General features: G+C 45.9%; 1 protein-coding gene across 1 annotated transcript in view; it reads right to left on the reverse strand.

The window, feature by feature from the left end:
* Positions 1-11,418, reverse strand: part of UHRF2 (ubiquitin like with PHD and ring finger domains 2) — a 600,873-nt gene extending 589,455 nt beyond the window's left edge. Inside the window, exon 1 of the mRNA XM_078675867.1 lies at positions 10,933-11,418. Within this exon, the coding sequence (XP_078531993.1) occupies positions 10,933-11,085 (153 nt within the window). The 5' untranslated portion in view covers positions 11,086-11,418. The remainder of the gene's footprint in view (positions 1-10,932) is intronic.
* Positions 11,419-13,165: the final 1,747 nt, after the last annotated feature.

Consider the following 13,165-nt stretch of genomic DNA (forward strand, 5'->3'; position numbering starts at 1 on the left):
GGAGTGGTTATGGACAGGGCCTAATGGAAGGATATGTTTGCCTTCCACCATGCTTCCTTCAATGGCCAGACTCTTTCATGGGCCTTCACATGTAGGGCGAGATGGTATGATTAGACTGTTTTCCCAGTGTTGGTACAACTCCAAATTTCGTCAGACAGCAGAAAGACTTTGCAAGCAATGTTCTGTCTGTGCCCAATATAACACAGGGAAAGGTACATACACCAACTGCCCCTGGCCACTTCCCCCCAACTCATGGACCATTTGAAAGCCTTCAACTTGATTTTATCGAAATGCCCCCCACCCAGAAATACAAATATGTTTTGGTGGTGGTATGCATGTTTAGTAAATGGACAGAGGCTTACCCCACTAAACATTATGATGCACAGAGTGTGGCCAAGTGCCTGCTGAAAGAACTACTGCCAAGATTTGGGGTACCCTCCCTGCTTGCATCCGACAATGGGCCTGCATTCATCTCCCATGTAATACAAGCATTTACAATTCAATGGTCTCGGCATTGTTAAAGTTAGAGCTATTGGCATTGCTCATGACATTCTTTATTTGTGTTTTTGTTTTTAAAACATATAAATAAATGGCATTGTCATTTACAATGCCAATAGCTTAATCTCTCGCAAATGCGAGACCTATTGCATTTGCACACACACACAGAGCCACACACAAAGCCACCCACACACACATACAGAGCCACCCACACAGAGCCACCCACAGTCATTCACCTAGAGCCACCCACACGCAGAGCCACCCACACACACAGAGCCACCCTCACACAGACAGAGCCACCCTCACACAGACAGAGCCACCCTCACACAGACAGAGCCACCCTCACACAGACAGAGCCACACACACACAGAGCCACACACACACACACAGAGCCACACACACACACAGAGCCACACACACACACAGAGCCACACACACACACAGAGCCACACACACACACACAGCGCCACACACACACACACAGCGCCACACACACACAGCGCCACACACACACACAGAGGCAAGAAAAGCAAGCATTTGCAATGCAATAGGTCTCGCATTATGAAAGTTTGAGCTATTGGTCTTGTAAATGACATTTTTTTTATTCATGTGTTGGTTTTGAAAATAGCTAAATTAATAGCTTTGTCATTTACAATGCCAATAGTTATAACTTTCGCAAATGTGACACCTATAGCATTTGTAATGCAAAATGTTTGTATTTATGTGACTTAGATGTATTGATATTACAAATAACAATGGCTTTTAATTTTTTTAAATAAGTGTAATGGCGTATAGTGGCGCGATGCAGGGCAGAGTGGCGTAGGGAGTAGTGATGTACAGTGCATTGGGGTAGAGTGCAGTAGAGTGGCGCATAGCAGAGTGGCAGAGAATTCAGTGGCAGCTTGCGGCGTTGGAGAGCAGAGTGGGGTAGAGTGAATTGGTATAAAGTGGAGTGGTGCAACATTGCAAAGAAGGCTGAAAACGTTATCAACTCTTCATACTCTGCAAAGTGACACTTTTACTCTTGAAATCTGACTCCAGAAAAGTGATCCAAGCATTGGTCTAGTTACATCTCGACTGAGGCAGTCCCTTCCTCGCCCAAGTCCCACAGTCCAAACTGAATAAACTAAGATATTCTTAATGATCTGGCCCACCTAATCAAAGGGCTATAGAGGTTCAATAGTATCACCTTCTGTTCAAAGAGCTGTATTCCACCTCTAAAACCAAGCATCACTTTCAGAGTGTATTGCACCAATTTTCAGGAGGTAAGATTAAGCACTACACCGCAACTGAAAAGATCAAGGTCTCCAGCTTCATATCACCGGCAGTAGCATTGCCATGATGCAGACAAGAAAGTGCAAGAAGGAGAAGAAAAGATTACAGTTGTTCTGCAGTGAATTGAGAATCTGGTGCTACATTCCAATTTCGGTCTGGCTACCTCTCTGTTCTACCTCCACTTCCGAAGAGAAATAAAGAACAACTACTGAAGCAACACCCCATTCCTGTGTAACTTCTTCTGTTAGCTCACATCTAATGAAGAGTTGTGCCCCGCGTGTGGCTCGCTTTTCTTTCACACGCTGTACACCTGAACGTATTTCTGTTATTCCTTACTTAATGGAGTTCCCTTCTCTTCACTGCCTTGTTAATCCCTACTCTGTACACATTAAATGCTCACTGCTCCTTTGCATCAATTTGCATTCTATAAGAAGCCTACTTACACACATGTATTGCAGGACTGTAGAATGAGTGCTTCAGTGTGAACTGTTGTTCTCGATAAAATGTACAATGAGTTGATGGACAGCTCATTGTAAGCTGTGTTGTCATATTTGTAGTGAGAGTAAAAAGAGTTTTAAAGCACTCTTCTGGTTGGGAGTGTATAAAAGAAGTGTGGTTTGCTGGTTTGCTTGCTGGTTGGATGAAGATGGTGATAGATACTAGTTAAATTTGTTTCTGCTAGGAGGATGAGGTGAGGAGTGCATTGGGGGCAGCATTTACTTGCACAATATATAGCATTTAAAGACTCGGTTGTTTTGGTGAACACTTTAAGAGTTACAGATTAGCAAATGAGAATCTGAGGCACACAAAATCTATTATTCAGATCGGCGGTGCAGTGAAACAGGTGGATTTTCCAGTGAAAATAACCTCAATTCAGAGATTGGACACAAGGTCCCTAGTAGTCCGAGGCACATCCTGAGGAATAGGGTTAAATATTACTCCTTGTTGCCAGAGATAGAAAAGAGACTACATTTCGCTATGCGAATAACTCGGCCCCCTTAATACCGAAAGATTTCGCCTTTGCGGACACACGTTTACCACCAATATAACGTAAAACACGCCTTTTTATTTATAGAAACAAAACACGAATATTACGTATCTCTTATGAGTTTCTTGATTAAAACATAAACAATATTGTCTGCCAGCAAATCAGTATTCAAAATTCTACAACGCAATCTAGAATGTGTTGAACGTAATAACAATACACACTTACAAAAACGACCAAAACGAGAGATCGTTCGCTGACCTTCAATAGGCAACCCACGAACACTGGTTATTCTAAGATGGCCGGTGCACTCGCTTCATGCTAGTGGCCGCCTAGGAGCAAATCGGCTTTGTTGACTGCTTCGGTTGGAAGTTGCGGCTACGTGTCCTTCGAGGCTCATTGGACATGTTGATCCTTTTCTAGCCTCTGTATACCAAAATAGACAAGGATTGTAACCTGGCCTAGAAACCGGAAGTTCGGCAGCGTGAAGCCGGTCGTGGGGCGGGACTTCCACCTTCTGCGTGAAGCCCGCATCCACGGAGTGCCAGAGAGCAGCATTGGTGACGCGGGGCTCCCATGCCTGAGGGAGAGCCCCGCGGTGGCTGCAGAAGTCAGGAGTGGCGGCGATGCGGTGAGTGGGGCTTAGTTGTAAGGGGGGGCGGGGGTGTGTGTCTGTGTGTGTGTGTGCAGGGGGGGTAGGGGCGGCGGCGGGTGTATGCGTGCGTGTCTGTGTGTGTGTGTGTGTGTGCAGGGGGATGGGGGGGCGGCAGCATGTGTATGTGAGCGCGCACCTGTGTGTGTGTGTGTGTGTGCAGGGGGGTGGGGGCTGGCTGTGTGTGTGTGCGCCGTTAGTGCATGCGAGCCAAGCGAAAGCAGGGGCTGTGTGTGCGTCTGCGCAAGCGCGTCTCAGAGGTGCGCTCACACGGACAAAACTGACACTGGAGAAGCGCGCGTCCGACTCGTGTCTACATTCCCAGAAACGGACAACAATAGTTGTCGAGCAGACAGCAATCTAGGCTCGACCTAAAAAGGACTATGTAAGGGGCTTGCGATAACGCAGAAACTGCACTGTGCCTATCACCCACCAGCTGCAGGTGCTGTTGAGAGAAAGAATGAGGTGTTGAAAAATAAAATAGCGAAGATTTGTGCATCAACAGACCTCTCCTGGGTAGATGCACTGTCCTTAGCACTACTAGCAATGAGAAGTACACCAGACAGGGTAACGAAGCTGAGCCCAAACGACATCGTGTTTGGCAGGCCAATGCACATTCCAGGACATATGTCAACGGCCCCCCTGTCAATAACTGATGATCTATTGCTTTGTTACTGTAGGAAGCTAACTGACATTTTACGTTACCTCCATTGTAAGGTGCTGAAATACCTCCCAGAAGCAGCCACTCTACCAGCCCATGATCTACAGCCAGGGGAGTGGGTGTGGGTAAAGGCCCATACACGAAGGAACTGCCTACAGCAGAGGTGTATGGGTTCAAGTGGGAAATCATCTTTGATGAAGCTTTCCAGAATATTAAAGGGTTCATTGTCAATGCTCCAGTGTTATTTTATATTTCATGACAGAAAAGTGTTCTCACTGTTGCTGCTAGCCAGCATGGCCTTGGTGCTGTGCTTGGTCAATGGATTTCAGGTAAACAGCACACTGTCGGTTTTGCTTCTAAAGACTTAAACAGGTGGAGTCTCAGTACAGCACAAAAGAGTGTGAGGCTGTTGTAAGTAGATTAGGTAGGTAGCAGGACACGTCTTCAGGTTATTAAGATAGGTTTATTAAGTTAGTACAAGATAGCACAGCAGAGCAGTAAACCTCACCGCTGACCAGACCATCAACTGCCAAGGCTGGAATCTCCACATACCAGATAGAACACACTATGGTACTATGGGAGGTTGGGAAGATAGAAACACTGAGAAAGGACTACTAACACCAAGAAGCCATATTGAATGAAGTACATATATACAACAGAGGCCCTTGCCTGTACCTGGGCTGTAGAAGATTTTAAGATGTTTTGTGGGGAACGCAATTAAAAATTGTTAGCGACCACAATCCATTACTACATTTCTTATATGGCAATAGAACTGGCAATGCCTCTGCGAGGTTAGTGAGACTTTTGTCACATGTACAGGAACTCCATTTCTTTATACGGTACATATCTGGCAGACGAAATGTCAGTCGCGATTGCCTTTCCAGAAATCCTTTGCAGGGTACTGTACAAGATGACACACAAGACGATGTGGAATATGTGATTACAAATGTTGATGATATGATAGAGTCTGTATGTGTGGTACAATATATAAAGTGGATGCCACACATCAGGATGAGTTCTTACAATCAGCAATGGAGTTCGTAAGAAAAGGGTGGCCTAAGGAGCGCTCGGTTACATCTCCTCTCAAATCTTTTGCACAAGTACACACAGAATTGTCTATTGGTAAAGTCATTATTATGGGTGCTGATGTCTGTGTCCCGCCAGTATCTTTGCATGGTGGGCTAACTGAAGCAGCAAATGAAGGACGTATAGTGGTTGGTGGGACCTGTAAAATTCTTAAACAGTACTTATGGAGGCCCTTATTGGATGGTAATGTGTCACAATGGATCAACAGATGTCAGACCTGTTTGTTGTCGTATAAACACTGAAAAACCGCTCATACTTCTTTACATGTTTTGCCTATACCTAATAAGGCTTCAAGCAAATTTGCATTAGATTTTGTAGGTCAGTTTGATCTGTTACCTGCTGACGTGATGGTGATGGTCTTAATAGACTATTAATCAAAATGGATTTACTTCGAATTTTCTTATACATCCAACACCATGGCAGTCATCAAGTTTTTGGACAGGGTCTTCAATGTTGACGGACATCCTCGAGAATTGGTGACTAACAATGGAACTCATTTCATATCAAGATACATGTGTAAATGTTTGCTATTTCATTCTTGAAGAAGAAACGTTGGTCATATTTCATTACCCCACACTCTACCACTGGGACATATCCTTTCCGCCTATTGAGTAAAATCGATCCCCGAGCAAATGTGTGTCCTGATTGGATCAAAGATTTAAGCGTTAGATCTAGCTGATGTACATGTACCATTAAAGAAAATGTTACAAAACACCTCCTAATGACAAATTATGAAAATGATGTTTTTTGACTCAAGACACCTGGTGAAAGATCAAGATTTTGTGGTTGGGGATTGGGTAATGATTAAAAGCCCAATCAAAGTTAAGAATGGGACGTCTATTTTTTTCGTCTCTGTTCAAGTTTGAAGAGTCAAAAGGTTCTTTGTTTTGGGAAAAAATATGGGATGGTGGAGTAGGAAGTGTTTGATCAAACTTTCTCTTGAGCAGGCGAACAAGATTTTGGCTCATAAAAATTTCTACTGTGATAGTTTACGTGATATTTCTCATTGGCCTTCCAATTAAATGTTGGCCAAGGACAGGAATGTGGACTTGCTGCATGCTAACTCACACACACGCTGGTTTACACATGCCCAAAATGGTTGATACCCAAGAAGTCCTATTGCGTCTCTCGAAACAGTGCGAGTATTCCATGCGACACAATGGTTACAGGTACTTCACATGATAAAAAGCATTCAGTACCTAGGCAGTCACACAATGTTGTCGTACCAATGAAGTATAGAGATTTTGTTCTCTAGTAGTAGTTTCAGTTTATTTTGATTTATAAGAGGAAAGCAGAAGTAATTATAAGTACATTGTATTAGTCTCTGCTTTATTTTCCCACACTTACTGGACATGCATGTGCTCGAGAATTGTTATGCTTTAACTGTACTTACAATGCATGTTGTGAACATGTTATTTGAGATGTGGCCCGGGACTGCTCACTCACTCTGTGGCTTCCGAATGCCACTGTTGGCCAGTGGCTGACGGAAACCACAGGATGATGGCGTAGCACCGTGGGCACCTGTATGTTCCTGTAATAAACTTCAAATACGAACTTCACTTGCCTCGGATTACTTTTATCTCTGTATTACAGTGAGCCTATCACGTCCTGCAGGTAAAATGCCCCCCAAATTAAAGAGGGAGTTTAGAGCGCGTGATAGATTGCACAGGCCTGCCAAGTATCACGCATCAGGTGTGATGCTAACGCATCGAAAGAAGTTGCCGAGTGGATGAAGAACAGCCGCTTGAAACTGAACTCAGACAAGACGGAAGTCCTCATCCTTGGATCATCACCATCTGCCTGGGACGACTCCTTGTGGCCCCCGGCATTAGGCAGCGCGCCCAAACCAACGGACCGTGCACGCACCCTGGGCTTCATCCTGGACTCCTCCCTGTCGATGACCAGACAAGTCAACGCCGTCTCGTCTTCATGCTTCAACATCCTACGCATGCTCTGAAAGATCTTCCGATGGATCCCCACCGAAACCAGGAAGACGGTCACCCAGGCACTTGTCACCAGCAGACTAGACTACGGAAACACCCTCTACACCGGAACCACAGCCAAACTGCAGAAAAGACTCCAACGCATCCAGAACGCCTCCGCACGACTCATCCTGGACATCCCCCGCCACAGCCACATCTCCGGACACCTGAAAGACCTGCACTGGCTCCCCGTCAGCAAAAGGAGCACGTTCCGCCTCCTCACCCACGCACACAAAGCCCTCCACGACCTGGGCCCCAGGTACCTCAACAACCGCCTGACCTTCTACACTCCCACCCGCAAACTACGTTCAACGAACCACGCCCTCGCGCCGTGCGCTATGCTTCAGGCAGTCTTGGGGGCGAGTCTGCAGCTATAAGCTGCTACAGTGTGTAACAGAAATTCACGCGCTCAACATAATTGATGTAAATGACATCACGGCGCGACTTAGTGACAGACACCCATCCTCATGTTATCACTGCTCCTCTGGTAATATTGATTGTGCCTGCTTTACTGCCCTCGTTTGATTGGAAAAAGCGCAGCACTTCCAGGTAGTGAAGTAGTTAGTGCAGCATATTGCTTTCAATATAGAAATGACATGTTATCAAGGGCGGCGGATTGAGGATTCAAACACTTCCATTACTCTCTCCTTGCAGGAGGGTCGGTGCCCGGACAATACTATATTGAGGAGCGAAGCTGCAACCTCGTCTCAAACTGCTCTCTGCAGAGACACCTATCTTCCTAATTAAATACAGCAAATACCAGATCTGTTTTTTGTGGCATAGAAGGCTTTCTTTATTAACTACTATTATACTAAGACGCTCTTTAAAGTGGAGGAGTGTGGCTCACTGATTAGAGTGGCAGACCCTGATGCAGAGGTCTGGCCCGGGACCAGGGTTCAATTCCCGACGCGGCAGGGTCCTGAGCCCAAAAATGTCCACGGACTCGATAATTCTCGCCTCGGTGCCTATTCTAATCATGGGGTCCCACGCTGCAACTCTGGGCAATAGTTGCTTAATCTCCACTACGGCGGCCCACCCGCTGCGGGATGCCTGGCTTTCACCCTGGGGATACCCAGTAGGGGTTATCCCACAGGGAAAAGCCAGGACGGGTTCCCAAGGCAAGCGCCTTGATGCCTTCGGGTGATACGTGCAATACATACAATACAAACTAGCGCAGCCAAACCTGCTTTCTGTTACAGTTCCTCGGGTGGGGTCCGGTGTCCCACATCAACACATTGTTGCAGAGGAGCCGTGTCCGGTCGGCGCGCATTCTGTAGCAGGATGTTGAATTTTCTGCCTGCCAGCCGGGCCCAGAGTTACAGGTCTTCACCCCTGACAAGTTCTGTTGCTGTGCCCTGCCCAGGCAGAGCCCAACTTGTGCCCCAGACTCAGCACGCCAGCATGAGTCTCATAGTGAGAGCAGGTGGCACAGACTGAGGCAGGTTAGCATGGCTTGCTCTGTAACTCTCGAGACAGGCTAGAGATCCACGCGGTGCCAGGCCACCAGCACCTCTCCGTGGATCATTCTGACAGCTGTCAAGAGATTCAGGTATGGGTGATATTAATTTATTAATCTTCTACTGATGACATTTGGTATGTTTGTTACGAGGATGGTGAGAGGGCATAGCGCCTTGGAAATGGGCACACTAACGTTGCCTGTCTGTGGTGTAAATGTAGGGCCATCTAAGGTGGAAGTTTTATCTAAACTAGCAGCTTTTATGATTTATTAGAGCAAAGTTTAATATCCTTGCTTGACAGTTTGGCACAATGAAGCAGCAGCCTTTATTTTCACAGCACAGTGAGACTTGTTATGTGAGAGATAAGTCAGGTGATTAATGTTCCACTCGAGAGAGGTCAGAGTTTTATCTAGTGGCACTTTCAGTTTTCACCCTAACCATTAAGTAGCCCAGAGGGTTAACATGCTTACTGCAAATAAAGTCTACCAGCATATTGTATTTTAATGAACTGTATATGTGGATAGCTCAGTGGGTTGCAGCTTTTGTCAGAGAGATCCATTTGTTATATGTGGTTCAGCCACACCTGAAGCTGAGGTTGTGGTGGGGGGGGGGTGCTGATTTTTTTAAGAAATTAAAAGATAGCTTTAAAAGCACCTGCTGCACAGTTCGAATTTCGTGTTGCTCAAATGAGTGTGATTTCTGATATTTGTCTATTTCCATGGACTTCATTGCATGATTTTAGTCGTAAGAAAGTGGCACACATTTAGTCATTGAATGACTCATAAATCCCCGGAATGTATGAAAATGTCACACATAAGCAATCTGAAACATTAGCAGCTATACTAAAATGGGTGTAATTTCTGCTATCTATACGATTCCCTCATCTTCATTGCTTGGTTTTGCACATGAGAAAGTGTCACTCATAGTCCTTGAAACGTCACTCATAATTACACTGACATTTTGAAAATGTCACACATAGTAATCTGAAACCTTGGCAGCTATGATTGCATGAGCACCTGGGCGCCATGCCCCTTCTTTGAAAAGTGCTCCTCAAAAAGAAGTTCAGAAGACCGGCCAGATGCTCAATTGAAAACATTTAAATTTACCGTACTTTGAAGAACTCAAGAGGGACACACACGTGGACAACTACGGTATCCAGAATTGGACATATTAGGCTATACACAACACGTACAACCCCTGCTCCAGGGCTTCTAATTAGCAGGTAACCCAGACCAACGAATAGAAATCGTTATGGCCCCGCCCACCGCTCTTTTAACGTCGGCGTCTCGCGCCACCGTTCTTTGACGCTAGAACGCGCTTTTTGCGGCCTCACGTGCCGCTGCTAGCAAGTCGTTGGGAACGTCCAGAGTGCGAGAATCGTGGGTCCCATTCCCCAAATACTCCCTCATAACGCCAGGGTCGTTAGACCGGATCGCGTGGCGTCTCTTTCAAGGTATGGCCGGAGGCCGCACGTAATGGAGACGGTGGTGTTGGTTTACTGTGTGGGCAACCGTTCGCGCGCTCACGGTGTTAACAGGCGGGGGTGTCGAAGAAAAATGCCGTTTCGCATCCATGCCCCTGTAAGCTTCGATATGGTTGGGGCAACCGGGAGAGACCAGACTGGACACTCTAGGAAACCGGCCATTTAGTCTGGATACATAAGAGAAACTACCCATGTTTGGCAGGGAAATGTGTATGTATATTAAGTAGACTTGGTGAACGTTAGCGTACCCCAAAAGAGTGCGTTTTAACCAGGCCAAAGGTCATCGCCATGGCCACCGCATCTCCTGCTCACGGAACGGAAGCCTACTGAAAGCGTCGCTTCCGGGAATAAATTATCCTCCGGCTCTCCGCCTCCTTTTCACCACACTTAAACGCCCCATGTCTTAGCAGCCCAGTCTCCTCTCCCTTCGAGTGCTGCGATATGATTCATCGGGAAGTCACGTCCCCGATCCCAAGTTTTCACCCGAAAGACAGAAACAACTTTATACTAGAGGCGATCTCGGCCCCACAACACAGTTTCGTAGTGCTGAATTCTAAGCTCTCTCCAACTCTCGCTTTTCTGGATTCAGCCGCAGACAGGAACAAAAAAAATCCAAGCACACATGGCACCACCCCCTGGTCGACGCACGCGATGTTAGCATGTCCGAGGTATAACCGCAGTGCACGTGAGGGCTGCATCTAATCGCACCCAAACAATACCACACATACATGTCTGCGGTGGGCATTTATGTGGACTACCAACCTCGCCATGTCGGGAACGGTAGTGTTAAAAAAGAGGTGCTTCAGAGATCCTGCATGAAAAACATCTTTTTGCGTCGGCGGGCATTGTTTACCTGCTTCCCCCGGTAGAAGAGCCTCTGCAGGTCCGGGTTTACGTTGAAGGTCTCCTGGATCTTGAGCCTCAGACTCTCGATCTTGGTGAGACGGGACAAATCGTCTATAGTATGCGTCTCTTTGCCGTCAATGGTTCGGACCTGTATCCACATCCTGCAAAGATTCCAGTTTTTGTTGCCTTTTGTGAACCCAGAATTCAAAACGTCCTCCTCCTTTGTATGTGCGACAAACGGTGCCACTCGCTCTCAGGCTGCAGTCAGACGAACGCCTTGCAGAGGCCGCGCATGGCCGTCGATGATCGTCCAAAGAAATCTGCAGGGCGGGAAGCAAAGGGATGCCAGCCCGCTTCGCCGCCTCTTACAACCGGGAAGCCATGGCTGAGCTGCAGGGAGTGTTTACTAGGAGCTGCTCTCACATGGGGGTCACGGCGCCAAGCAAGTCTCGCGAAATGTACAGCCAGCAGAGGGTTGGGTCTCGCTCGGATTAAAGAGCCTGCGGGGGGCGCTGCGCACCGCCTCCTTCCTCTCCTCCCACTTAAAGCTGCCGCCTCATTTCTAGGTCAGTCCAGAAGGAATGGCACGCATGAACATTTATGAATGGCATAAAAGATACAATTGTCGCGCGCTAGATCTGACCAGCATGATCGCGCAATAAACATCCCTCAAACAGCAGACATGTACTTAGCTGTGACTGGAGGCCTTTAGCCGAGTTACGAAAACGATACTTGAGAGTGAAAATAGGTTCAGTTAGTTGAGGACAGGCTAGAGTTTATCTCAAAAGTTGATTGGGAAACTCGCAATGTTTTGATTTTATCAGCCGGCTGGTCGAGTGGGCCTCGGCACAACACCTTTATTAGATATTTCCACAATCCTAATAGTTCTGGTGACGCGGCTTTAATTAAAACGCATAATTTTATTGATGCGGTGTAATTAACATAATGAATTCACGATATTTTACTGAGAACGTTTTATTAAATAAAAGTAGGGCTAGATTTCAAAACGGATATTGGCGCCTGTCGCCATCTTATTTATATACAGTCGCCTTTGTCTTTTCACACTATGCACTCAGCACACAGCAAAAGAAACGTTTTGAAACGCGTTATTCTCAAATGTACAACATAATGCCATAATGCTTTTTTCTTAAGCCTCATGCTATGAGCAAAGTCTGTTTTCTCAAGGCCTCATCTACTGGGACCACGCTGTAATTACTTGTAGAGAAATTAACCTTGATTTGTAACATTTGTACTAATGGGTGTCACAGGAGCACTGGGATATGAATTGTAAAAGTCTGTATGACCGTGCTGGCAAATGTGAGTTTAAATGGTAATATTTTTTCTGTAATATGATTTGCTGGGATCTTTGGGCTTTTGCGTGTTCACATCAAATGTATGGACTCTTGTATTTTACCCCATGGGCTTCACCAGAGGATGTTGGGATCATTCTCCCCTGATCTTTAGAGGAAAACAAACACTGCCAGTCCGATTACTGATGGGCGTACCTTCACTTGATCTTTAACAAGCAACAGTGACCTTTGATTTATAACCAATTAAAAATTTGCAAACATACGTGACAAGAATTTTCAATTCTATTAAGGACAAGGAGGCGAGGATTATGCTTTTCTCATTTCTTTATAATGAAATGCTCAGCAGCCAATTAGTAACAAATAAAACTACATTTCCCATGAACACCAGGGAATAACCATAGAGTATACAGTATAAAAGGTCATAATGTTAGTCCTTCTTCCTCTTTCTTTGTCGAGGAAACAGTTCAAGTCCAATAGGGTAATCCAACATAGACCATTAGGAACAGAACAAAGCACGCCGCAGAGGTCCAAAGGAGCTGGAAGCAGGCAGCAGAAGAACACTGGATCCCCGAACCAGGAAATAGGGGAAACGCAGACGGATGACACCGGCAAACTCTACTTCGGGTCAGAACCTGAAAAGAGACATATAGCCGTAATACACATATAGTGCAAGAGTATAAGAATGTAAACCAGGGGGGGGGGCAAGGGATGTGAAAGTTTTGCAACATCATCAATACAGATTATATCAAATAACAATGCAAATCAATAACAATGGGTGGGATAATCCTCGCCTCCTTGTGCTTAATAGAATTGAAAATTCTTGTCACGTATGTTTGCAAATTTTGAATTCTATGTCAGGACAGGAGGCTCCGATTATGCTTGTTCAAAGCTGATTCACCACCGCAGAAGCAATATGATCGATTGGTTTAT

Source organism: Lissotriton helveticus, chromosome 2_1, assembly GCF_964261635.1.
Source record: "Lissotriton helveticus chromosome 2_1, aLisHel1.1, whole genome shotgun sequence".
NCBI classification, from domain to species: Eukaryota; Metazoa; Chordata; class Amphibia; order Caudata; family Salamandridae; genus Lissotriton; species Lissotriton helveticus.